This window comes from Cavia porcellus, unplaced genomic scaffold (genome assembly GCF_034190915.1).
Source record: "Cavia porcellus strain 051 isolate PalLab524CR breed Dunkin Hartley unplaced genomic scaffold, mCavPor4.1 scaffold_5, whole genome shotgun sequence".
Lineage (NCBI taxonomy): Eukaryota > Metazoa > Chordata > Mammalia > Rodentia > Caviidae > Cavia > Cavia porcellus.
Genome location: NW_026947488.1, coordinates 17036751 through 17063063, shown reverse-complemented (window position 1 = coordinate 17063063; position 26313 = coordinate 17036751). Strand labels below are relative to the sequence as shown.

The following is a 26313-nucleotide window of genomic DNA, read 5'->3' as shown; positions in this document are numbered from 1 at the left end:
GGCACAGGAGAAGAAATTGTAATAGCCTCTTTGCACCTATTCCTTGCAGCCTACCCACCTTCCATAACAACCTATCCAGGTGTTAGGTCCTCTGTGGCTTGTTGGATTTAGTATGGACAACATTGTTTTCAAGCATTGTTTTAAAAAAAGTAAAAGCCAAGCTAGATACAATCAAACCTTCTATGTCTTGGTCATCTCCATCTATGTCTTGTGCCTGTGCTGTTTATGATAGTCTACAGTAATTTGTCCTCATGGAAGATTCCCCACTTCTTCTAAAAGTACATTTTCCAGGAGAGGAAAAAACCAAGATAAAGGGATATTTTTTAGCCCCAACTTAGAATCAATTGGTGCTTGCTTTCTAGTGTGAGGCTGGACAGCTAGACCAGCATTCCTGTGTCCTTGAGGGTGGTTTTTCCTGTGGTAGCCACGACCAGTAACAGGTCAGTGGGACCCTACCTGCCTGGGAGAATCAAGGTGAAGAAGTACTGGTCTGCCGCGGACTTGGCTGTCCTCTGCCGCATGGATTGCGGCTGGCTGCAAGCTCAGATGGGCCATCCATTAGTGCAGGGCTGTCTCCTTGGCTCTTCTCAGCTGTCTCTTGGGTTCTCTTGCAGCTGGGTCACTATAAGCCCCGTCAGAACGCAGGGAGAATGGTTTAGGCCCCAGAGGTGGGAGGTAACATCTGAGGAAGTCAGAGGACTAGGTAGTTAGTACAAGGAAGACCTTGGAAGGCTTAGACTTTCTGTGCGGCCTTGAGACCCCAAAGCCTTCCATCCTCTGTTCAAAGGGTGGAACTGGGTCAAACTGCGAGAAACTTTTAGCCGGCTGATAATTTTGCACACAAACATTGCAATAGGGTGACCTTGACGAGGGAGTATTTCCCACTTTACAGAGAAGGAAAACATCCTGAGAGCGAAAGACCTGAATTTAGAGCCCAATCTGCGGTCTTGCCCACTTATTTTTTTTTTTTTTTGGTACCGAGGATAGAACTTAATCTCATGCTTGCTAGGCAGGTGCTTATGCCGCTGAGCTGAGCTAAATCCCTGGCCCCTGCCCACCGCTTTTTAAAATTCTAGTTTTTTAAATCCATTTAGTTCAAGGAGAAAAGAAAGCAAAACTAAAAATTTCAAAGCAATAATCGGGCCCTGCGCTTTTACAGAGCTGGCTGCCCTAGGCCAGAACCAGTGCTGGGCCCTGCCTTCTGGGCCAGGTCGGAGACGACCCCCACCTGCGCCTTCCGATCGCCCGGGGCTCCCAGGTGGGGTGGGGCCGGGCGCTGCCGATTGGTGCGCAGGAGCCCCGGGGCGGTAAAGGCAGGGGGCGGGCCGGCGCAGGCGTCTGGAACCTCCCGCTCGGCCGCTCGCCATGCACGCCGGCGGCCAGGGCTATCCGCTCTCCTCGCTCTACGTGGGCGACCTGCACCCGGACGTGACCGAGGCAATGCTCTACGAGACGTTCTCTCCCGTCGGCCCCATCCTGTCCATCCGGGTGTGTCGCGACGTGGCCACCCGGCGCTCGCTGGGCTATGCCTACATTAACTTTCAGCAGCCCGCAGACGGTGAGCGCCGGGGAGTGCGGTTGGAGAGGGAGGAGCGTGAGCCAGAGCCAGCCCCCGGAGCAGGCTGCACAGGCTCTCATCGTTCCATGGGGCGGTCAGGGAAAAGGAGGCACAGAATTAGGGTGCAGAGAGGTGCACCAGATAGATAGTGCTCCATTTTGCAGAGAAGATGTTAAGGCCAGGGTAAAACTACTAAGGATACTGGAATCAGGCCCAAGTGGGATGGAGCCCAACATGTGTGCGACTGTTGGGCGAGTTGCTCAGCCATTCTGAGATCAGTCAGTCGCTGTGTGATCCCAGGAAAATGGGGGCCCTACATACCTTTAAGAGGGGTTGTGAGATTCAGAGCACCTGGAGGAGCTGGATGTGATGGAGCACACCTGCAATCCCACCACCGAGAGACTGAGGCAGGAGGATCATGAATTTAAGGCCTGCCTGGACTGCATAAGGAGAACTCGTCTCAGAACGAAAGCAAAAAGGCACCTGGAGAGGACGATGCCCATGAGGAGAGTAGGAGATCCCTGGGCTCACCCCACCTTCATGGCAGCCTGACGTGAGGTGTACAACCCGTGTCTCCACATTTTCTGTCTCAGAAAAGTCACTTGATTCCTGCAGGCTCCCCAAGATTGAAAGGATTCAGAGTTTGCCAGCTGAGTACAGGATGTCCACAGGTCAGGAGTAGAAGATAAAGGTTAAGAGCCCTCCTGGAGCACTCTACTACGCTGTGAACTTGGCCAGGATCACCTTTGATACTATCTATAAAATAGGGTATGACGGGGCTGGGGATTTAGCTCAGCGGCATAAGCGCCTGCCTTGCAAGCAGGCAGTTGTGAGTTCGATCTCTGGTATCGATGGAAAGGAAAAAGACAAAAAAAAAGGGGGGGGGTATGACCTTATTTCCCAGTAATATAAAGAACAGAAAGCTGGTGTTTATGAAATAACATTTGGAACATGGTAAGCACTCCTAAGTGATAACCTAAAGAAAGATAGTAGCTGTAACATTCTGGTGCAACTCTGGAAACAACCAAAACACCTGCCCTAGCTGGGCCCAGAGTATTGCACCTTATACCATGTCTAGGCGAGTGGGCAGGAGGGAGGTTCCCTGTGTTGTTCCCTGTGACTAAACTGAGTCCCAGGATGCTTTCTGCTGTTCTTCACTCTACCCACTGCCTCTTTCTGTCTTCCCACAAGCCATCTGCAGGCTTCATGAGTGAACAGACCTGATCTTTTGGTCCCAGTTTGTAGACAGAAGAAGGGAGTCGCAGAGAGGAAGAGCTTTGCCTCTTGGGTGCTCTCAATGGACTAGCTGGAGAACCCAGTGACTTGCTGCACTGTACCCCCCGGCTTCCTCCATACTGAAACTAGCAGAGTCCCCCAGACAGAGGGTAACTCTGCATATTCTTGGGAAGGGAGAGGATGTTGCAGTGGCAGGAGAGTACCACAGGCTGCTGTTTCCAGACGCACTGCCATTTACCAAGCAAGTCTTACATGCTTTACTTTTCAATCTGCCCAATCCTGCCTCTGACCTGGAGGCAGATGATACTGTGTTCTTTTTTGGGTATGGAAAGGTAGGTAAGGTCATCAGACTTGTTTTACAGATAAGGAAATGGGCTTGGAGGGATGGTACTCCATTTCCTGAAAGCAAACCTTCTTGGGGAATCTCAACTGTTATTTAACACTTTATCACTTTTAATTTCCCCAAACTGCTGCCCCCCTTTCTCATATGAACCCATCTTTGACATTCTCATCGACTCAGTGTGCTTAGAGATCAGTACAGACCTGGCTCTACTGCTGGCCTTTCAGCCATTCAGACCCTAAATTTTCCCATCTGTGAGATGAGGTTAGGAATCTGTGCTCATATGGCTCCAGGAGGACTCTAACGGAAGATGGGTGGAGGATTACCGTGTCCGCTTATTCCTCTTGAGCTTTTGGGTTCATGTCTCAGATGGGACCCAGACAATGAGTTTGATTGAGTACTGTGGAGTTTCAGGGTCAGAAAACCCTCTTCACTTGCTCCTTTCCCTCCTTTGTTCCTGTGCAGCGGAACGGGCACTGGACACAATGAATTTTGAGGTGATCAAAGGTCAACCCATCCGAATCATGTGGTCTCAGCGAGACCCAGGACTTCGAAAGTCGGGTGTGGGGAACGTCTTCATAAAGAACTTGGAGGATTCCATTGATAGCAAGGCTTTGTATGATACCTTCTCCACCTTTGGGAACATCCTGTCTTGCAAGGTAGGTCATTTTTAGGGGGAATCAATATCAAATATCTGTGTGGTAGAGGGATGCCAGTCAACACTTCATTTTACAAGGTTCACAGTTTATAAGGAAGAGCTCTTATATAGCAAATGCTTGATCCACAGCTGTTCTTTTAATTTATCATCCTGGATCCATCAGTGGTTACCTGTGCTGTAGTCTGCTGGCTGTCTAATCACCCTCAACCTTGGTGGCTATCAACAACCACTATTTATTTTTATTTAGCTCTTAATTGTGTTGGGCTGAGCAGTTCGGCAACTGTGGCTGGCTGGACTCCCTCATGCCACCAGAGATAGGTAGGAGCCCTCGGTGGGCACATGCAGCAGTGGAGTGGCCATCTGTCAGTCGGTACCTCCTACTCTTCCACCCTCTGAGCTTCCGTTCTGCAGTAGTAGACTAGCCCAGGCTGTTTGCATGGCATTGGCAGGATTCCATAAGGCAGAGTAAAAGCTCACCAGGCCCCCGAGACTTGAACTCAGACCTAGGACACCATCACTTCTGCAGCTTACTGGCTACAGCAAATCACAAACCAGTAACACATTCAGTGTGAGAAGGCAATAGAACTTAAATAGTGTAGCTACAGGAAGGCCGTAAATTGAGGCCATCACAGCAATCAATGGGCCACACCTTGTTTTGTTTTGGTATTGGGTATTGAACTCATGACCTTGCATGAGCCAAGTAATTGCTCTACCATTGAATTACAGCTCTGTAAATTCTATCATTGTAGTGATCATGTTAGTTACCATTGTATCCTAGTACCAAGAATATGTATGATACAAAAAACAGGTCCTCATACATATTTGCTGAGTGATCAGATGTATTATTATTTGCGAAGGACTCTAACTAGTTTTCCGATTTTTGTGTAGAGGGTATTCGGGAGCATAGGCCATGTAGTAGGTCAGTGTGTGCTAACCCCATGGCTAAAACCTAGATGTTCTGCCTCTGCATTCTATGAGGATGGCTGACTTTACCCTGCAGCCTCTGAAGCGCCCTCCTCTGGGGAGATGGGGATTTGTGATGTCCTCTGTGTTAAGACTTTTACAGGTCGGGGCTGGAGATTTAGCTCGGCGGCATAAGTGCCTGCCTTGCAGGTAGTCGTGAGTTCGATCCCCAGTACCGATAAAAAGGAAAAAGACAAAAAAAAAAAAAAAAGACTTTTACCGGTCTCTTGTTTTCTCTATGAGTGGGAGGCTTATCTTTATAGCTCAAAGGAGCAGGATGAGTCTTGAGGCGTTGAAAGAAATGCCTCAGGCAAAACAGACACAGGCAGAGACAGAGAAGCTCCTTACTTTTGAGGGTTTGTGGGACAAGTTCTTGCTATGACAGTAGCAGATTTGTCAAGTACTTTTTCTGTACTAGATTTTCTGCACCCATGGCCACATTGGGGATTTTCCACGATAGCCCTTAGTATGTACATAGGAGGACAGAAAGGTTCAGAGTTGAAGCCGCTTGTCCATTGTTCTACGTTGTACAGGGTGGAATTAGAACCAGGGTTTGAACTAGTGAGTTTGCCAGATTAGCTAAAGCAAATCAATAGGGTACGTACAGTATGTCTTTCCCCTTTGCCCAGGACTCTTATGAACTCTTGAGAATTTAATAGAAAGCTTTGTGCAATGCAGGCAAACCTTTGCAGACCAAAGGAAGCACTGTTGTTAGAAACAAGATACATGGTGTGTTCCTATGGGCTGGTTAGAATGGTGAGACTTTTAGGATTGGCTGGAAATGAGGTGCTGAAGGAAAAGGATGGTTGTTGTGTAGTTGGGTGACTGGGAAGGAGAAAGCCATCTGGTTGGTCAGGAAAGGTTTCGGTGACACTGTGGAAAGAGTGCATGATCTAAACCCACTTGAATGCAAAACCCAGCCACTTAACAAGGAGGCAACATAAGGTAGAGGGTCATACCCAGGACTCTGAGGCCAACATCCTGGATACAAATCCTGTTCCTTCTGTTTCCTGACTCTGTGATCTAGGGGCAGTTGTTTAACCTGGCAACATCTCAGTTTTGTCTAAAAGGGACATCTTCACTGTAGTGATGGTGAACTGAGTTAGGCCGTGAAAGGTTAAACATCTATGGAGTAACTACAGTAATTAAATTTCTTCCTGTGACTGCTGATACTGGGCAAGTTAGTTATTCTTATTGTCTCTCTGAGGCTCAGAGGTTAAGAACTTCCTCGAAGAACTCACTTGGCAAATACAACAAGGTGATTCCTTTTCTAGGTGCTTGGTGCACAGGGGGATCCAGGCAACATGACTGAGCCTAGGTGATGAAAGAGCTGGGGCTTGACCTGCAAGTGGCTGGGGATGCCGAGGTATAGGGTTGAGTGCTGAGCATAGGCTTAGAAGCAGCGTTTGTTGAGTAGGACCCATTAGAGCACCTCAGATGCCAATAGACTTCTTTGCAGAGTAGAAAACCACTTGAGATTAAAGGGACCTGCTTAGAATCACATTTTAGAAAGAGAATCTCTGCAGTAAGTATGGGGCTGGAAGCCTGGGGTGTTTTTGTAGGCAGAGAATGTCACTGAGCTGGAGTGGTGGCTTTGGTGACGAGTGGAACAACGGTCACCTTGGAGAGGGGTGAGTGGTTTTAGTGCAAGTTCAACAAGAGGGACCAGAACTATGTAAACGGAAGGTCTTTCCCTGTTCTTCAATTCTCTTCTTCCAGCTTCAGTTAGAAAGGTTACAGAATAGAAGTAGAATATTGTGTTTAAAAAAGTAAAACAAGTTTGTTATTGAAATAATATATGAATTGGTAAAATTTAAACAATATGGAATGGAAGACAGCAAACAAGAATCCATCCTTTCAAGCCCTTGTCCCCAGAAATAAAGAATAGTTTTGTGTGTCTGCTTCAAAACTTCCCTGTATGTAGATAACTTTAACCCAAATTGCTAGTTTTTTTTTCCCTGCTTAATACTATCTTACAGATAACTTGTCAGTTGTGTAACCTGTCCCATTCTGTCCAGTGGTGTACATAGGGTGACCTGGTGTGGATGAAATATAATTTCTTTAACCAGTCTTCTCCTGATAGGTGACTGCTCAGCGTGTTTCCAGTTTGTTATTAGAAACAGGATTTAGGCATGGAGATTTAAAGTAATGTCCTGTCCATTGTCTGAGACTGTTAAAGCTGATGTGTGGTATAGACAAAACCTGTGTCATTCTGAGGGTACTCTTCTGTCTTTGTTACTTATCTCTTCCTCTCCCCTCCTTTTTCCAGTGTAGGAATGGAACCTAGGGTCTCATGCATGCTAGCCAAATGCTCTACTGCTAAGCTACACTGCCGATCCTCAGTGGGACTGTCTTGCACATGTAACAGCAAGCACAGGTACTGGCCATTATCGCCATTGCCGTCATTTTGTCCCTGAATCCCCAGCTGGGTGTTCTCTGTTCTTCCTCCCCATGTCCAGGTCGCGTGTGACGAGCATGGCTCTCGGGGCTTCGGCTTTGTGCATTTTGAGACCAATGAGGCTGCGCAGCAGGCCATCGGCACCATGAATGGGATGCTGCTGAATGACCGCAAAGTGTGAGTGGCCAGGCCTGAGGGAGGGGCTGAGCCCAAAGGGGCAGAATTGTGGCATCACCCGTTAAGAGCAGTGTTCTTTCTGCAGTCTAATGGGCACTGGATGCCAGGCAGCAATCTTTTGCCTTGACATGTGACCTCAGTTGAGTTGCTCAGCCTTTTAGGGGCTGTTTACTCACATTAAGCTGAAACTGATGATACATGTTCTGAGTAAAAATTGATGATTTTGGGGCTGGGGATTTAGCCCAGCGGCATAAGCACCTGCCTTGCAAGCAGGCGGTTGTGAGTTCAATCCCCGGTACTGATAAAAATGAAAAAGACAAAAAAAAAAAAAAGAATTGATGATTTTGAAATTTTCACTAATGGCCAAGTCATCAGAGGACTCCATGATTCCATCTGTCTTCCAGTCTTCTCAGTAAGGCTGTGAATTTTCTTTTCTTTTCTTTTTTTTTTTTTTTTTTTTGTCTTTTTTGTTTTTTATCGGTACCAGGGATCGAACTCACCACTGCCTGCTTACAAGGCAGGTGTTTATGCCGCTGAGCTAAATCCCCAGCCCTGGCTGTGAATTTTCTTAAACCTTTAGGTGTTGATTTGTGGGATTTGGGGGCAGAAAGAAAATTAGGCATGTGCTTGGCCTGCTTAAGTCCAGTGTCTCACCACTTCACAGTTGGGAAATTGAGATGCACGTGCTGAGGAGAACCTGCTTTTGGCTGGTCTTTTCCCCTAGTCCTGTTGGTCACTGTCTGATGGCATAGCTTTGTGGTCAGTGCTGCGGAGTGGAGGTGGCTTTGGGCTGGGAGATGAACTGGAGGAGGGGGATATTTTCAGCTTTTCACACTGAATCGGGGTGGGCTTTTTCCTTTTTGGCACCAAGAATCAAACTCAGGACCTTACCTTGCCAGGCAGGCGCTGTGCTGCTGAGCTACATCCCCAGCCCATGGGATTTTTTTCTAGTTCCCAGAAATATGCCATTTTTGTTAGCAACCATCCAGTGACGCTTAATTCTGCCGCTTGGTTTTCTTTAATTTTCAGTGCCTGGCACAACTTGCTTATGTGAAATGTGCTGTAGGTATCACTAAAATTTTCTATGCTTAGTTTTTTACCCCTCTTAAGCTACTTTGCTATCAGAGATGATGGTGCTATCTTAGGCCCAGCTACTTGGTAGGCTGAGGCACAAGGTTCACTTGAGCCCAGAAGTTTGTGATCAGATGAGGCAACATAGTGAAACTGCATCTCTTTTAAAAAATCTTTTCCTAGGTTTTTTTTGAGACAGGATCTTGCTAGCTGTTCAGGCTGACCTTGAGCTCACTTTGTAGCCCAGGCTGGTTTCAAACTTGTGACAATCAACCTGAGTGCTGGGATTACAGGTGTGCACAACCATGTCCAGCTTGGACATGTTTTTAAAATTATTGTATTTATGATTTCAATCCATCCCTGTGAAGTGATACGGGTATTGATCATGTCTGATTCACTCACCCCTGCTTCTCCAGTATACCCAGTATATGTTAAATGAATAAGAATAGTTTAATGACGTGAGTTTGATCTCAGTTTTACAGGCTCAGAAAGTTTAACTTGCCCACAGTCACATGACAAGGCAGCAACAGCATTGTTTGAACAGCAAGTTTATGCTCATATCTTCTATGCTCTTAGCTGCCTGGTATACGGTAGTAGTTCTGTATCCATTTGTCTCAAGAACAGAGGATTCTGAGCCTCATATGAGGGACAAGCTTCTTGGCTGTTTGAAATAGCTAGGTCTTGGACATACCCAGTCTTTGGAATAACTTTGCCAGACTCCTGACGAGGGCATGTGGACAGCGATTGGCCCTACGAGTTGTCCAGGGTTGCTGGGTGGTGGAGGTTGGGGTGAGGAGTGGCTGAAGGCTGGCAGCTGTCTACCTTGTTGGTGTGTCTACAGTTTTGTTGGCCACTTCAAGTCTCAACGAGAACGGGAGGCAGAGCTAGGGGCTCAAGCCCTGGAGTTCACCAACATCTATGTGAAGAATCTCAGCGTGGACATGGATGAGCAGGGCCTGCAGGACCTCTTCTTTGCATTTGGTGAGCAAGTCCCCCAGGGGAGGAGGGGGAGCCCAGTTGTTCTTCTTCCAAGCCCAAGTCTGGCGGAGGGGAGGCTCCGTCTCGGACTTCTGCTGAGTGTGCGGGAAGGGAGGGAACTTCTTGGGGCTTTGCAACTCTCTTCTGAGCCAGGTTGATCCTTTCCAGGAAACATGCTGAGTGTGAAGGTGATGAGGGACAACAGTGGCCACTCCCGGGGCTTTGGTTTTGTTAACTTTGAGAAGCATGAGGAAGCCCAGAAGGTAGGCGCCTGCCCATGGTTCTGTTCCAGGAAAGAGGCAGTGAGCCAGGACTAGGAGGAAGGGAGATCTGGCGCAGGGGCTTCCAGCTGCTCATGGAGGGGGAGGGTGTCTCCCTCTTCCTACGCAAAGAGGAGGGGGAGAGTTCCACGCATAGGGGTGGCCCTTCCAGCCCACAGTGCACAGGCGAAAGGTTTTATCGCTTATTACCACTCAGCCTTGAAGTTCAGAAAGTTGAAAATTGAAGCAGGGAAGGAAAAGTCATAATTATGTGTAAGCATTTACTAATGAACTAACTGCTTAAAATATCAGTTGCAAATAGTTCTTATTAATACTAGTGTAAAATCCTAACCACTGGATCATTAGAGACTTGGGTATGACTTTTGCTGATTTTGTGTGTGTATGTGTGTGTGTGGCTAAGCCAATGAAATTCAACTTGATGTTAATGGATTACAGAGAAAAGTTGTACATCCTCAGAAGGTGCAGAATTTTGTGCAGACTTTGGATCTAGCAGGGTTAGGCCAGTTCAGTGAAGAAAAGAAAAATCTAGTTTAAGTTTAAGACATCATAATTTCAATAAAAGACGGCCCTTGTACTTTAACAAAAAGGATTCTTTTGTGCTGTGAAATATGAAGTAAAGAATGTTGATACTATCATGTCATTTTGAAAGAATTGTTTGCTCTTTTGTTCAAGTTATCCACGTATAGTTGCAGTAAAGACTTAAATGTACGTTATTTTGTAATAGATTATTTTTTTAGAGTAGTTTTGGGTTTATAATAAAATGGAATGGAAGGTACAGGTATTCCATAAACTTCTTCTCTTACGCATGTACAGTCGCTCCCTTTAACAACTTTCCCCAGCAGAGCGGTCCATTTCTTACAACTGGGATAAACCTATTTTGACACATCTTTCTCCCCCAGAGTCTACTGTTTAAACTATGGTTCATTATCATTGTTGTGCGTTCTGTGGGTTTGGACAAACCTATGGGGACATGTATGTACTATTCCAGTGCCATACAGAGTATGTACTGTTTTTAGTGCCCTAAAAATCTGTGCCCTGGCTAGGCGTCTCTCTCTATCCCCTAACTCCTCCTGTCCACAAGTACTTGTTGTACTGGCCTCATAGTTTTGTCTTTTCTAGGATGTCATGTCGCTGGAGTCCAATAATGCACAGCTGTACAGATTGGCCTCTTTCACTGAGTAATAATGTGTTTTAAATATGAGAACATTTAAATGTATTTAAATTGTGTAAATTAGAAATGTGGAATACTACAGATTTCAGTTTTCCATTTTTAAAATAGAATTCCAATCAAATTTAAACATTTTACAGTTTAGACAGGCATGGTAGTGAAAGCCTATAATCCCACCTACGTGGAATACTGACAGTTGTGTGAGCTCTGTCTCAGGAACTCAGTGAGACCTCAGTGAGTTCTCAAATTCAGTGAGTCTCAAAAACAAAACAAAACACCAAACAGAAAAGACAGGGTCTCACTGTGTTGCCCAGGCTGGCCTCCAACTCATTTCCAGTCCTCCTGCCTCACCTCCCAAGTCCTAGGATTACAGGCATGTGCTACCGCTCCTGATCTGAGACCCTATTTTTAAAAAGAAGAAAAAAATCTAAGTCAAGTGTGGTGGCACATACCTCTAGTCTTAGTACTCTGAAGGGTGAGGTAGGAGGATTGAAAGTTTTGAGTCCTGCCTGGGCAACTTACTGAGACTGTCTCAAATACAAAATGTAAAGGGCTGGAGATAAATGTGTTGTTCAGTGTGAAGGCCCTGGGTTCATTTCCAAGCCCCCTGTGTAGTTCACTGTGAAATTTGGTTCCATGTTAAGAGGTGGATGAGCTGTAAATGGCTGTTATCTTGGTACTACTTAGTCTCAGCTAGCAAGTCTCAGCTAGCTGGTTTGCAGGTGGTCCCTGTAGACCAAGAATGCAGGACTGGAGGCCAGGGCAAAGGCCAGGGTTGTCTTTGGGTGCTTGCCAAGCATTCTCCCTCCTGCCCCAGGCTGTGGACCACATGAACGGAAAGGAGGTGAGCGGGCAGCAGCTGTATGTGGGCCGGGCCCAGAAGCGAGCAGAGCGGCAGAATGAATTGAAGCGCAGGTTCGAGCAGCTGAAGCAGGACCGGCAGACCCGCTACCGGGTAAGGTCAGGCCTCCTGGTGGTGGCCACTTGTATATGAAATTGGCCATGTTTGGGGGGTGCTGACTGTGACTCCTTCCTCTGGCCATCCTACTTCTGGGAACTTGGCTAGGGGCAGGAATCATGCACACGGGAATCTCCGCTGCCTGTCTTGTAACAGTGGAGTGACCAGATACTACCCAACCATGAGAGAGGGGATTGTTCCAGTTATACTGTGGGGGTAATCTTTTGTGTGTGACTAGTTAGCATCCCTTGCCTCTGCCCACTCAATACTTATTACATCCTGAAGTCGTGGAAAACCAAAGTGCCTTACACGTTTCTAAAAGCCCCTGCAAGAAATCCTATTCCAGGTAGCAAATAATTAGGCCACATATGTTACATCCAAATGTCACAATGTTGTGGTCATTAAAGTTATCTGAAGTTAATAAACTGGATTAAAATTAATATTGTAGATGAAATAAACATCTCTAAAACTTTCAGTAAAAGCCATAGACAGGTAATGACTGTTACCCCAGCACTCAAAAGGCTGAGGGGGTAGGATTGTGGATAGGAGGTCAGTTGAGGCTGTGTAATGAGTTCGAGGGTAGCCTGGACCACACAGTGCAACCTTTCACAAAAAAAACAAAGCAAGTCAAGCAAATAGCAGTAACAATAACAAAAATGATAAGTCGTAGATCCTTTGTGGAGAGGGTTATGTGTGTGTGTACCCTATCAGGTATGTGTGTACACTATATGAGTGTGTATACCTGTACACACATAACCACACTCAGTTCTCAATGAGCGACAGTCTTTCTATCCCAGGATGCCTGACAGTGCCTGAAATTTTCACTTGCCCTATTTGAGGGGTAAGGTGCATGTGGCACCTCCTGGGTAGATGCCGGGGATTCTGGCTAGTATCTTATGCATAGGGCAACCCCTGCAACAGGAATGACATGGAAGGTCACTAATGCTGAGGTTGAGAAACCCTTGTATGTACACACAAACACACCATTGTGCATGTGTAACATTTTTAACTTTTATGGACTTGGAGAAGAAAGTATTCAGTGTGTAGTCATAGAGTGAGCAGGATATTGAGTTGTCCAGCTGGGTAGTCTAAGTTCTGTTATGTATTCACATGCTTTCGTGCTGGGGAGGTAAAGGAGGAGAGGACATCTAGGCCCAGGAGGCAGCTGTCATTCGGTGGCAAGGAGCCTGAGCTGAGGTCAGGCTGCCTGGCTTAGCTGTGTCATTGTCACTTGCTGTCTGTTTGATCTGAGACAGTGCACCTAACATGTTCCTCAGTTTTGCCATCTGAAAACTGAGGGTTAACATTTCCTCCTCTTGTGGTCGTGAGGATCACACATTAAATGTGTAAAAGAGCTTGGAATGGTACCTGGTTCCAGGCGAGGGTAATGCATGAGACACTGAGTGGCAGCTTGCCTACATCCGGCACAGGTCTGGAGCCGGCCTGCGGGGGCCTCTGCGCTGCTGCATGCTGCATTCCTTCAGGAGAGCTGCGTTGCAGCTGACCTCTGAGCTTCAGCTTGCTGCGGGACTTAGGTCTTTTTCCATGGTGATTTGAGCAGTGACTGGGAACTGTGCACGTGTGTAAAAACTGCCAGGGGCTTGGAGGGCCGGCCGTGAGCTGCAGCTTCCGGCTGTCAGTGTATAGAGAGATTGGGGTGCACTACAAGCTGGGCTGGCAGCTTGCTCAGTATCCCTCCTGGCTGTCACAGCCCCTGGCCTGCCCAAGGCAGTGGGCTTGCGGGATGGTTCCACGGAGCAGTATTCCCTTCCTACAGGGTGTGAACCTGTATGTGAAGAACCTGGACGACTCCATCAGTGATGAGAAGCTGAGGACTGTATTCTCTCCCTACGGAGTGATTACCAGTGCAAAGGTAAGGGCCACAGCACTTCCTGGGGTAGCCTTTCTTTCTCCTGTCCCCACCAGCCTCTGACCTGGCTTCCAGGGAGGGGGGTGCTGAGGTCCTCTTTTTTAGAGTTCTGCATGACCCCATGAGAGCTCAGAGTCTCTCTGGTTACAGCCTTGTCTGGGTAGAGGGGAAGAAAGAAGCCATAGAGGCCAGTATCTACTATAGGCCAGGTTCCAGACATTTATGTCTCAGTATCTGTGTGGACTTTTGTTGTCTGGCCTTGTCCAGTGACATAACCCCTTCTAGGCCATTAGTTTCTCCTTCTGAGAAATAAGAGCTGGGCTGCATCATTCTTTACCATTTATTGAGCACCAACTATGTGCTCAACCCTGTGAAGCACCTGAGGTGTAACTCCTGGCTGCTTTACTCTGCAGCTCGAGACCTTGAGCTGTCTTCTGAGCCTCATAGCAAAACTGAGAGCACTAGGCTTACTGCCTGATTCCCAACCCTGGCTTCTCATTTGAATTCTCCAGGGACTTCTTCACTGTGGTTACTTGGGTCCAAGTATAGACCTCTAGGGGTCGGGCCCAGGTGCTTTCCTTTAAAAATTCCCCAGAAGTCAGGCATGGTGGCACATTTAATCCCAGCACTTGGGAGGCTGAGGCAGGAAGTTGCTGTGAGTTTGAGGCCAGCCTGGGCTCCATAGTTAGTTCAAGGCTAGCCTGAACTGCAGAGTGAGACCCTGTCTCAAAAAAACAAAACAAAGCAAAAAAACTCCCAAAATTCAAAACAAAGCAAAAATACCCCCAAAATTCCCCAGATATCTTTTTTAAGATAACATAATATTGGTCAGGTGCTGCGGCAAATGCCTGTAGTCCTAGTCACTTGGAAGGCTGAGGCAGGAAGAACAAGAGTCTGAAGCCAGCCTAGGCAGTTTTGTGAGCCCTTTTCTCAAAATTAAAAGGCTGGGGATGTGGCTCAGTGGTAGAGTGCTTGCCTAGCATGCATACACAAGAGCCTGGGTTGAAGCTTAATGGTAGAATGTTTACCTAGTATGTGCTCTGCCCTCAGTACCACAAAAACCAAAACCAAACGGGAGTGTGAGCATTTATTCATTTTGTACAAGGCTTTGTGGGAAGCCTGCAACAATGAATCAGACAGATTGAATGTGGTCCCTACCTTTGAGGAGCTTATAATCTATTGAGAAAGTCAGACCATTGAGTGGAGCAGAACTGGGGGTAGAGCTTTGGGATCTCAGTGCGATAGGAGGGGAGGCTCTCTGGAGGAAGTGAGAGTGGTACCAGTGTTTGACTTGGCTGTGAGGAGCTAGGGAGCCACTGGTAGGAATCTTGCAAAGAGATGCATGTGGGCGATAGACGAGGCTGGACCAGCACATGTGATGTGATGGCTGGGCTCTTAAGAACTGGTCAGGATGTCCCCTTTTGTCTGTTGAATCTTAAATTTCCTGCAGGAAGCCTGGTATTTATGAAATCACTTATGCTTTTTTGGGTTATGAGCCTTTTGACAAATATGATAGAAAGTTACAGGACTGAGTAAATTTGATTTAGCATGATAAAAGTCCACAGGCCCTCTTTCCAGTAAGTATATGCATGTGGCATAGTGCTGTGGTTGAAAGCTGATGTCTTTGAGTTGATCTAAATCCCAGTTGCACCGTTTCCTAGCTTGGAACCTGTGGTAGTGACTGTCTTTCTGTGTACCCCCATGTGCAGTAGAAATAGCGCCACTACCCAGCAGGCTGCCTGTGGAGCATTGGCGTATTATAGGCATTGGGATATTGATTGTTGTGTTTATTTGCCGCATAGCGCATGTAATTTCGAGAGATTAACTGACCTTGAGGATTCCTTGAATACAGGGACAGTGTAAGTTTGGACTGCTCAGAGTTGAGGCTCACCTGGGGTTATAATCTTTTCAGTAAGCCACCATGTAATAAGGTGGGACTTTTATATATTTTCTATTATAAATTAACTGTTATATACCACTAGCAAGCCCAGATTCAGTTCAGCATAACTGTTATCGTTACTAATTTTATTATCTTTTTTTCCCATACTGGGGATTGAATGTGAGTCTTTTGTTGAGATACACCCCTGGTCCCTTTATTATTTTTTATTTTAGACAGGGTCTTTCTAAACTGCCCAGGCTGGCTTAAAACTTGCAATCCTCCTGCCTCAGACTCAGAGTGCTGGGATTGTAGGTGTGAGCTACCATGCCTGGCATGTACTAAAAAGTCTTAATAGTTCTTAACCATATTTTTGTATCAGAACTTCTTTGGCTATCTAGTGAGATTGTGGAACCCTTCTATGAATATTTTTAAATACATAAAATTAATACTATTATTAAAAAATTGAGGGCTGGGGATTTAGCTCAGTGATACAACCTGCCTGGTAAGCACAAGGTCCTGAGTTCAATTCCCAATACCAAAAAAATAAAAAATAAATTATATTGAAATATAATTCAGTACTAAGCAACAGTAGTACTTTAATACATTAAAATGAGATCTATCAAAGTAGCAGGTAGCGTAAATAATATTTTGAGATCAGCAATGACATGAAAGTATTTGATTTTTATTTGACAGTTATAGATAAGGCTAATACAACTGATTTTTGTTGTTGTCCATATTCATAATAGAAGGAAATGTTAGTATGAAAATGAAGGTGTCAGTTTTTTCCATTGACAGACCCCTGAATTTTATCAGTGATACCCCTGAAAGGGACGTGTGGACCTTCAGGTATGCTGAGAAGCAGCAGTTTGAAACTCAGAACGTGGCTTCTGAGGGGGCAGGAGGTAAATAAAAAAGCTCTGGTCTTTCTAGCGTGTGAATCAGGCCAGTGTCTTGACCCTGAGAAAGGTTACAAGTGCAGTATGGCTCTAATCCTTGAAGAGAAAAAGATACTGGTTTTAAAAATGAAATCTGGATGAAGTCTGGAGTTGAGGTAGAACACTGGTTAATAGGTGCTCGTGTGGAATAGTTAACAGCGTGCCCCAGGGTTCCTGTTGTAGTTTTGACAACCGTACCATGTTAACATCAGGGGGGGTTGGGTAAAAGATTCACAGCAGCTCTCTGTACTGTTTTTGTAATGTTTAAGTAAGTTTAAAGTCATTCCCAACAATACTAAGTTAGTAAGACTGAGAACAGCTTCCCCAGACTACCAAAGACCCTGGCAGCCAAGTCCTGGCTGTGTATGAGCCTGTGGCTGGCTGACTTTGTATAAGTCACTCTTTTCAGACAAGGTCTCGATGTGTGGTTCTTGCTGGTCTTGAATTCACTATGTTCCCTGAGCTGGCCTTGGACTCGCGGCAGTCCTCCTGCTTTAGCCTCGTGAGCTGGGATTATAAGTGTGCACCCTTGCACCTGGTGGGCAAGTCACTCCTGAGGCTCCCTTCCCTCTCCGAGAAGGTGGGGACCAATGTACTTCCCTTATAAGGAGGCCATGTGTGAGCTGGGATGGCATGTGAAGTGTCCGGCACCCCGTGGGCCTCAGTAAACTTGGAGTGGACACCACTCATGGATTTTTCATGGGTCTGCTAGCTGTGGGGTTCAGTCCTCAGGAAGGAGGGGAGCACAGCCCTGGAGCTTCCTTCTCCACCCCCAGCAACCCTTGTCTTGTCTTGCTTTTAGGTGATGACAGAGGGTGACCACAGCAAGGGATTTGGCTTTGTGTGTTTTTCCTCTCCAGAAGAAGCGACAAAGGCTGTGACAGAGATGAATGGATGTATCGTGGGCACCAAGCCACTGTATGTGGCACTGGCCCAGCGTAAAGAGGAGCGGAAGGCCATCTTGACCAACCAGTACATGAAGCGCCTCTCCACAGTGCAGGCCTTGAGCCGCCCTGTCTTGGGCTCCTTTCAGCAGCCCAACAGCTACTTCTTGCCCACTGGGGCCCAGGTGACAGTCTAGTCTGCCCGTAGCTCCTGCCCACCTCCTCCAGACAGCTTCACAGGGAGATGGGAGCCTCGTAGGCAAAAGTAGGCAGTGCTGAAACTCGCTAGACAGGCTTTCCAGCCTCAGTGTCCCCATCTGTAAAGAGATGGGTACATGTGCTGTCAATCAGCATCTTCTAGTCTGGGAAAGATTCCTGAATGTTGTGCAGAAAAAGAGTGTGGTCAAACAAATTTGGGAGATTTTGCATTAAATAAGAGGAATCTTAAATTTCTTTACTATATCAATGGCCTCTGCTGATGTTCCTGTTTTATGATAACTCTTCTCAACAGGCCTGGGGTATGTAGTGTTTCCCAACTGGGATGGTCATTTGGGGGGGATGCCCATTAATATCTCCCTTGGTGGTTAGTGCGCTGAGCACAGTTTGGGAACGCGTAAGCCCCTGCAGGCTGCTGGGTTGGTAATCTTCCCTCTCCTTTAGCAGTAAGCTTGAGTTGGCACACACTAGAATAGAATGTGTCACCTTGTTAATCTAGGCCACTGGATGATAGGAACAAGGATTGAAATCTGACATCACTCTGAAGGGTTCAGGGCTAATGAGCACCCTGAGATGGGAGGAAGGAGCCTGCATGCCAGCTTCCTAGGCCTTGTCTAGCCTGTCTCCTGCAGGGGAGGTGGAGGTGTGCAGTGCTGTCCCTGAGGGAGTGCAGTTCCCTCCCTAGCCTGCTGCAGAGCTCCTCATTCTGTCCTCTCCTCCCACACAGCCTCCAGCACAGGCTCCCTGCTGTGGCAACTCTGGCTCCGTGGCCCCCGTCCAGCCTGCCCCCAGGTGGACAGCCCAGCCCCAGAGACCTTCGAGTGAGTAAACTGACCCGTTCCACCCTCAGCCCAGCCGTGAGTGTGGGCTCTGAGAGGCAGTGTATAACACAGGAGCCAAGCATAGTTCTGCCATTTCCTGAATGGATCACTTTGCCTTTCTGAACCACAGTTTCCTCTTTTGCTCATGGGCCTGTGCATAAAACATTGGGCCCAGGGCCAAACCTATAGGCCAAGTGGGGTGGCCATTACGTGTATTTCCAAAGACTTTTGATTTGTGGCTGAAACGTCACATAAAGCTGAGAAACTGAAACTCTCTGGTTATTTTGGTGATATCTACCCTTTCTATATAAAAGCCAAGTTCACACTCACTTATACTTAGGACTAAGTATACGGTCTTAGTTCTTATGCATCTTGGGACTCTGGGCAGACACGGACTGGGTTTGTTAGTGCAGATTTCTGTATTCCCCCTCTAGCTGAATTCACCCATCTCTCTGCCATGAATTTCTAGTTGCCCTTTCCAGCCCTGAAACCTTCCGAGTATTTTGCCACTCTGATTACCACTGCCACAACCTTTCTCTCTCCATTTTTCTCTGCCACAAGCTGTCTGCCCTCCAGCTGCCTCAGTGGTTCGGCCACCAGGCTTGCCTCGGCGCCCCCAGGCCAATGTCAGCAGTGTCAGGCAGGCCTCTACGCAGGTGCCACACCTGGCACCCCACACCAAGAAAGTGGGTGAGTGTGGGCAGGGAAGAGGAATGGGGGTCAGAGGAGGGTGGGGCAAGGTCTTGTTGCTGGGCTTGCCGCTGGAGAGGAGTCAGGACTGGCCTTGGAGTGACTTGCCTTGTTGGTGAGCCAGCTTGACTTTGGAGGCTTTGCATGTTGGATTGGCCTCCAGCTCCTGAGACTCACCCACTCTGTAGCCTTTGCCAACTCATCTCTGATCACCCTAAAAATGGGGCAGTCACTTCATTGTGAGAACTTTTGAGATCACTCATGCCAGGACGTGAACCTTAGGAAGTATTATGGCAGTTGTGACCGAGGGTGTAGATTTTGGCTCAAAGGCAAGCACGTCTCCTCCCTCATTCAGCAGATCTCATGTCTTTGTGCTGCTCTGTGCTTGGCATGGGGAATTACACACAAAAGAGTTGGGTACAATCCCTGATAGGAGGTTGCTTGTCAGGTTCTGACGTTCCTGGGTTTTTTTTTTTTTTTTTTTTTAATTTTGGTAAAATACATGTAAAATTTACCACTTAACCATTTTTAAGTATACTAGTTCAGTGACATTTAGTAGGTTCACACTTTATGCAAACCATCAGCATACCCATCTTGAAAATATCCTTTGTCTTGCACAACTGAAATTCTGTACCCACTAAATCCCTTCAGCCTCTGGCAACCACCACTCTACAGTACTTGTCTTTTTGTGACTGGCTTATTTCACATGCCACAATGTCCGTAAGATTCACTGATGCTCTGCATTGAGTTAGAATCTTCTTCCTTTTGGAAGGCTCATAATTTTTTTTCCTGTAGTGGCTGTACCATTTACATTTCCCACAGTGCCCAAGTGTTTCAATTTCTTTCTGTTCTAACCTACACTTGTGATTTTGTGTTTTGTATTTTTGATAGGAGCCATTAAACTCTGCTTCTTTTTTACAGCCAACATTGGTACCCAGACTATGGGCAGGGCAGCATGCTCTACGGAAGGGCCATCTCTCCTGCCATGCACGTGTTCCTCAACTGTACATATTGCCCATGGGGTAAGGATGGCCAATTACACATATGGCCCATGGACTCTGGAAGTCTTGGCCCAGAACCTTGGTTAAGGTGTTAGCTTTTTGGTCCTTGGTTTTCTTCTTTTTCTTAGCTTATAAAATTTTCCTTACCAATGTGTACAGTTATGAAATATCAACCTTGCTAACAGAATAGAAAGGCCAATGTCACAATTTCTTTACTGATTATGAATTGTTTTGCATAGGTTATTACCAAAATTAATTTGAACCTCTTTAGTGTTTTTATTGAGCAGCAAGGGAGAAGGTATTTTAAGAATATGCATGCTAGTTTTGGTGGGGCATACCTGTAATCTCAGCACTTGGGAGGCTGAGGCAGGAGGATCATTGCAAATTCAAGACCAACCTGAGCTATAAAGTTAGCTCAAGGCCAACCTGAACTGCATAGTGAGACCCTGGCTCAAAAAAAAAAAAAAAAAAAAGCTGAATAGTGATGGATGTAATTAGGCTTCAAAATAGAACTAAACATCTTACAGTGAATGAAAGACTGCATCTCCTTGTCTAAAAAAGTCTCAAATTCAGCATTATTAGAATTTCAGTGTGTCTAGTTTGATTTATTTCTTACAGAATGAACAAGAGTAATTTTTAAACAGCAAAAACACTTTTAAAGTTACTAAGATTTAGAAGAGTCAAGAGTGTGCTGGGGATGTTTCCACGAAGCTGCCTGATAAAGTGTTTTGTTTGGTACGAAGCGTGTATAGGTTTCATTTGGCAAGGTTCATCAGGGTCTGTATGGGTTCAGAGAATGCCTAGAGACTGTTTTTTACTTCTAATTCATGTGGGGACTTTGTCCCCCAGACCCCTCTCCAGAGTAAGTGTTTGGAGACCATTCCCATCCATGTGGTTAAAGGATGTGTCCCTGGCACCATTTGCAGGTCCCGGAGCCTGCCGTGCACGTCCCTGGCCAGGAGCCCCTGACCGCATCCATGCTGGCTGCAGCTCCGCTCCATGAGCAAAAGCAGATGATTGGTGAGTGATCCCTCTGCTGGCCAGGGAAGCAGGGCCGGGGACTGGCCCACCTGTTAGGAGCACCCTGAGTAAGGTCAGATGTGAAGATGAAGCCTGGTTTTTGTTACTGACAAAGCTATTGGGCGACTTTACCCAGGCCACTTCGACTCTTGAGGCTCCTGTTGTCTTGTTTTAAAACACGGGTCAGGCTAATAATCCTAAGGCTCTTTCCAGCTCTGCCATTCTGTGATTCTGATGTAGGTGAGAGATGCCTGGATGTGGGGCTGTGTCAGGGCCGGGCAGCTGAATAAGGGTAAGGCTGGAGTTGGGTATTACAAGTCTTTACACCTCTCCTAACCAGAGGAAGCTTTGTCAAATGTCCCCTGTCTGCTAGTGCCTACCTCAGGGTAGTATGAAACATCTGTACGTGAGATAAATATGGGAATTCCTTGTGCAGCTCATTTCCATCCTTAGATTTTGAGACGGGTCTTGCTAAAGATGCTAACTGTGAATAAAGGAGCAGGCTTGTTCCTCGGTCAGGTTCTTTACTGCATAGCCACCCAGATCTCCAGGCCCTTCTGCAAAGGCCCTTAATGGCACCACACCATTGTTCTCTCAGCTTGCTTCATTAGGGTTTTGACACTTTGCATCCATTCCATCCCACCCCACCGCCAAAGAAAAATTTAAAGAACATAATAGAGGTAGATTTTTTTTTTTTTTTTTTTTGGTATCAGACATCAAACTCACAACCTCATACTTGCCAGGCGGGCACTGTGGTGCTGAGCCATATCCCTGGCCTCAGAGGTAAAAAGTTTTGTTAGCAGTTCTCTGTAAATACTGCCATTCTCCTCTTGGGAAGACCCCCTCACACTCCAGATTTAAGGGCTTGATCCTGGCTGAACCCGCCATACACTGCCAAGGCTGGTTGATACCAACAAGCGGCCTTGTTGCTAGAAATAACTTCATGGTGGGATGTGAGTTTATTTTATATATTTTTCACTACCGCCTTCTTGAAAAGTCTCATGTTCTATCCTGTCTAGAATTAATGTCAGAATTGTTTCTTGAAAAATGGACATGAATAGTCTTTGTTTTTTAATACTGTGCTCACTGTACTTGTTTTTTGTTCGAGATGAGATCTCAGCACGTTGCCCAGCCTGGTCTTGAACTTAGTCTTTCCTGTATTGGTTCCCTAGTACCTGAGATCACAGGCATTCACAATTATGCTTGTACACAAGAGTAATCTTTAAACACGATTTTGTGTCTGATACTGTGCCATACAAATTTCTTCAAACAGTTCTCAAAGTGGTGTTTGCTCTGCCTACTTCATAATCCCAGTAAGGTTTAGTGACACAAACCAGTGGTTCTGGGACAAGAACCCGTATGTCCTCACTGCTCTTTATGGTGCCACTCCTGGGTTGCCGGGGTGTGAGCCAGATGTGTGCATAGCAATCAGGGGTTGTTCCACACAGGGGAGCGTCTCTATCATCTTATCCCTGAGGTTTACGCTTCGCTGGCTGGCAAGATCACAGGCATGCTGCTAGAGATCGACAATTCAGACCTGCTGCTCATGCTGGAATCTCCAGAGTCCCTCCAAGCTAAGGTAGGTAGGGCAGCAGAAGACCTAAGGACAGGGCTGTCCTTAGTCATGCTAGGACAAATGAAGTGGATTTTGCTCTTAGTAATACCCGAAGGCCTGCTCAGTGGAGTGGAAGAGGCTTTGTTACTTCAGCCCCTCCACAGACTAACTCTGGGTCACTCCATAGACAAAGCGTTGGTAAAAGCAGCTGCATTTGACTCAGTATAAAGGTTCAGATTCTTCCGGTCTCCAGCAGTGAACCTCTAACTTGAAGTGACAGTGGGGCATGGGATCCTGTAAGCAGCAGTGGGCGAGGGTCCGACACAGATACTTCAGACGTCTCTACCAAGGGCAGAGACTCCTCACATCTTGTATGCTGAGTCGGGGAGGTCACGGTTCTCCTGGGAGCCTGCGGGGGCAACTGCACTAAACTCCGATGTATGTCCCACAGATAGAAGAGGCGGTGGCAGTGCTGCAGGCACACCAGGCCATGGAGCAGCCGAAGGCCTACATGCACTGAGAAGGCTGGCTGGGGTTGGGAGGAGCAGGACAGAGCAGCGGAGCCCAGGAGAAGTCGGAGAAACTGCACAGAGACTGACTTGCAGAACTCCTGAGAACTGTCTTGTGTCGCTGGCTGGCTTTATCTGGAGTGCCAAGGCATCTGAGGAAGCGGAGGGCATCACAGGTGACACACTGTATGATGGGCATGGTGCCCAGTGAGGAGGTACTCGCACCAGCTGCCCTTCCTGTCTTCCTGCAGAGTGGGCTGGGCTTTTCCTGCCATCAGCCACTTCACCTTCCTTCTTGAAGACTGGGTTCCTGCCTAACTTCGGAAGCATTTATTTTCACCCTTTCATCATCAGAAAATCCTTACACCCATGCTGCCAGTAGAGTAGCATTTCCTGCTCTCAGCTTTAACGCCCTGTGAACTGTAACTTATTTCCCAGGGGGTCTGGGTCTGTACTCGAGCTCTGGATGTGGAATGAAAGCTGGTCACTTAGCTGGCCTCTTTGTTTTGTGTATTAAAAGTACTGCAAAATCTCTTTTGCCTCCAGCAGGCTGCTGCTTTTTGAGGGAGATGAGTGTAGAATGGAGGGTAGGCTTGCACTGAACGGAAGCCCACACCAGTCCTTTTAGTACCCAGAGGGTGTGTGCCCTAGAACAGGAGAAAGTCGGAGACAGGCTGGACTGTAATGGTCCTGAACTAGAGACCACTGGCCCATCAGCACTGTGTTCGGATGCTTAATTGGGTGTCGTTGGCCACGGATGAGAAAATGGGACTACAGCTAAAGCCCACATCTAATGTGTGTGACAGCTGCCTTGAGTACCTGCAGGGCAGGCACACACCCTAGAGGTAAGCACTCAGCCCTGGGCTGATTGGAGGAAGGCCCCTTGTAGAGATGTGTTAGGGTACTTTTCAGGATCAGGTTTCCTTTCCTTTGTTGGGAACAGGGGAGTCTCTCAAGAAGGATCTTCAGGATATTAAGCTCACCCCCAACTGGGGTCACAGACCTCAGTCTGCCCTGCCTTATACCTGAGCTTCCAAAGGACAGTGACAAAGATCACAGCCCAGCTGATACTTACATGTGTGTCTGATTTATTTCACTAATGAGTATGTTCTCAAGGTGCATCCAGTTTATCTTTCTTTATGGCTAAGTAGTACTCCATTGTATGAAAATGCCACATCTTTTTTTTTTTTTTTTTTTCCCCCGGTACCAGGGATCGAACTCACTGCCTGCTTGCAAGGCAGGCGCTTAGGCCACTGAGCTAAATCTCCAGCCCCGAAATGCCATCTTTTTTATCCATCCCTCAGTCAATGGACATTTAGGGTGTTTCTAAGATCTAGCTATAAACTGCGCTGCTATAAACATGGGTGCACGTGTGTGTGTATCACTGTAGTACGATTTTAATTGTTTAGGGAAGATACCCACCAAAAAAACCAAAAAATAAAAACTTTTGTACAGTAAAAGGAATTACCAATATAGTGAAAAGAGTGGAAAAAATTTTGAACAGCATTTCTTCAGACCTGATCCTTGGCCCTCTTGTTTTATTTGTCCATTGTCTTCTCCCTGGTAGCTAACTTAGAAACACATCATTGATTTGTACTATTCTACAATGACTGCATTTCTTCTACAGCCCAGGCCACTCTTGGAGACTCTTGAACCATAGATGTCACATCCTGCTTGGGTCTGGTTAACACTTCCAACTTAGATCTAAAATCAAGCTCATGACTTAGTGTGCCCCTCTCCCTGATTTTCTGTGCTCATCCAAGTGTTCTTAATAAGTGGCTCTACCCTCAGTCTTGGAAAAGCCCACATCTGAAAGTTCACCCAGCCCTCTGCCATTGCTTCACTCTCCCTTGTTTTCCATACAAAGTCTACCAGTTTTCCTTTCTACTCACACCTTTCTACTTCTCTCCAAATCCACTGTCACCATTTGAGTCCTAGCCCAGCGGGGCTTTGACGACATTCATTGGCTTCATTGTATCACCGCAGGTCCTCTTCCAGTCTGTCCTCTGTCATGCAAAGAGATGATTTTTGTCTCTGGTCATCATTGCTATAGTATATCCCCCTGTCCCCTCATGCCTGGCCCTTTGCCCTTTTCGAGACAGAATCTGAGTTGTTCAGATTAGGTTCAAACCTGGGATCCTTCGGCTTCAGCTTATAAAGAGGGCTGCTATCACAGGTGTGTGCCACCATGCCTGACTTAGCAAACAGATTTTAATCCCTAAACATTCTCTGGAGACGATGGATGGTGAGGATGATGAAGTGTATCACATGTTTATCTGAGTTATTTTGGAGGGGACAGAAGAGACAGGAGGAGACAGGTGTGAGCTGGATGGAGCGGGGAGATAAAACCCAGTACCAATATGTGCTGATGGGAGCAAAGGGACGTACTGTGCAAACTGTATGCTTTATTAGGATAGAAACAGTTTAATACACAGTTCAGGAATGGAGAGCATCTTCTAGCTAGATCCTAAAGCTCTCCAACCCCATCCTGTGTCATGTTTTGTGAACTTTAAATGGCACTTTTTGACCTCTCTCTTCCTTCGCCATATTGTCCCAAAAAAGGGTCGTCACCGGTTAATTCATTTTACTTTTGCATTTTGAGGATTGTACCCAGGGTTCTGTGCATGCAGGCAAGTCAGTGAACTACACCCCCACCCCCAGCCCTCTTTTTAATTTTGGGACAGGGTTTAAGTTGCCTGTGTTAGTCTTGAGCTCACTATCTGCCTGCTTCGGCCTCCTTAATAGCTGGGATCACAAGCAAGTACCACTGCACCTAGTTTTTCTCACTTTTCTAGAACTCAGTACGAGCTGGGTGTAGTGATGCACATCTGTAATTCTAGTTGTTGGGAGGCTGAGGGCGAGGCTTGCCATGAGTTTGATGCCAGCCTAGATGGACATAGTGAGTTTAAGGACAACCTGGACTACATAGCGAGATACTGTCTCAAAAAAAAGTAGCCCTGCACCCCTGTGCACACAGGCCATCACTGGGACCCTTCCACAGGTAGCCAGTGCCATTCCTACATGCTTGCAGGCCACCATCAGGAACCTGTAGCCAGCGTGGGTCAAGAGAACCAGCCAGACACACCTCAGAGAAGCCACACCCCCACTGCCTGCCCAGGAACCTGGGTTAAGAGAAACCCAGGTGCC

At 46.7% G+C, this 26313-nt stretch overlaps 1 protein-coding gene across 6 annotated transcripts; it reads left to right on the top strand.

Moving 5' to 3' along the window:
- Positions 1-6: 6 nt before the first annotated feature.
- Pabpc1l (poly(A) binding protein cytoplasmic 1 like) lies at positions 7-23700 on the top strand. 6 transcript variants are annotated; one of them, XM_063248281.1, is made up of 14 exons: positions 1024-1558; positions 3600-3793; positions 7215-7330; positions 9243-9382; positions 9548-9642; positions 11646-11783; positions 13564-13659; positions 17273-17539; positions 18298-18391; positions 18953-19081; positions 20003-20103; positions 21009-21102; positions 22580-22681; positions 23109-23700. In XM_063248281.1, exons 1-13 carry the CDS (start codon positions 1366-1368, stop codon positions 22678-22680), a joined length of 1758 nt encoding a protein of 585 aa, XP_063104351.1. In that variant the 5' UTR covers positions 1024-1365; the 3' UTR covers position 22681; positions 23109-23700. The 6 variants fall into 6 exon arrangements, 5 of the variants coding, with proteins under 5 accessions (XP_013005805.1, XP_063104351.1, XP_013005804.2 ...); XM_013150350.3 differs by having other exon boundaries at positions 1060-1558; positions 22551-22681; XM_063248282.1 differs by lacking the exon at positions 1024-1558 and adding an exon at positions 1617-2229 and having other exon boundaries at positions 22551-22681.
- Positions 23701-26313: the final 2613 nt, after the last annotated feature.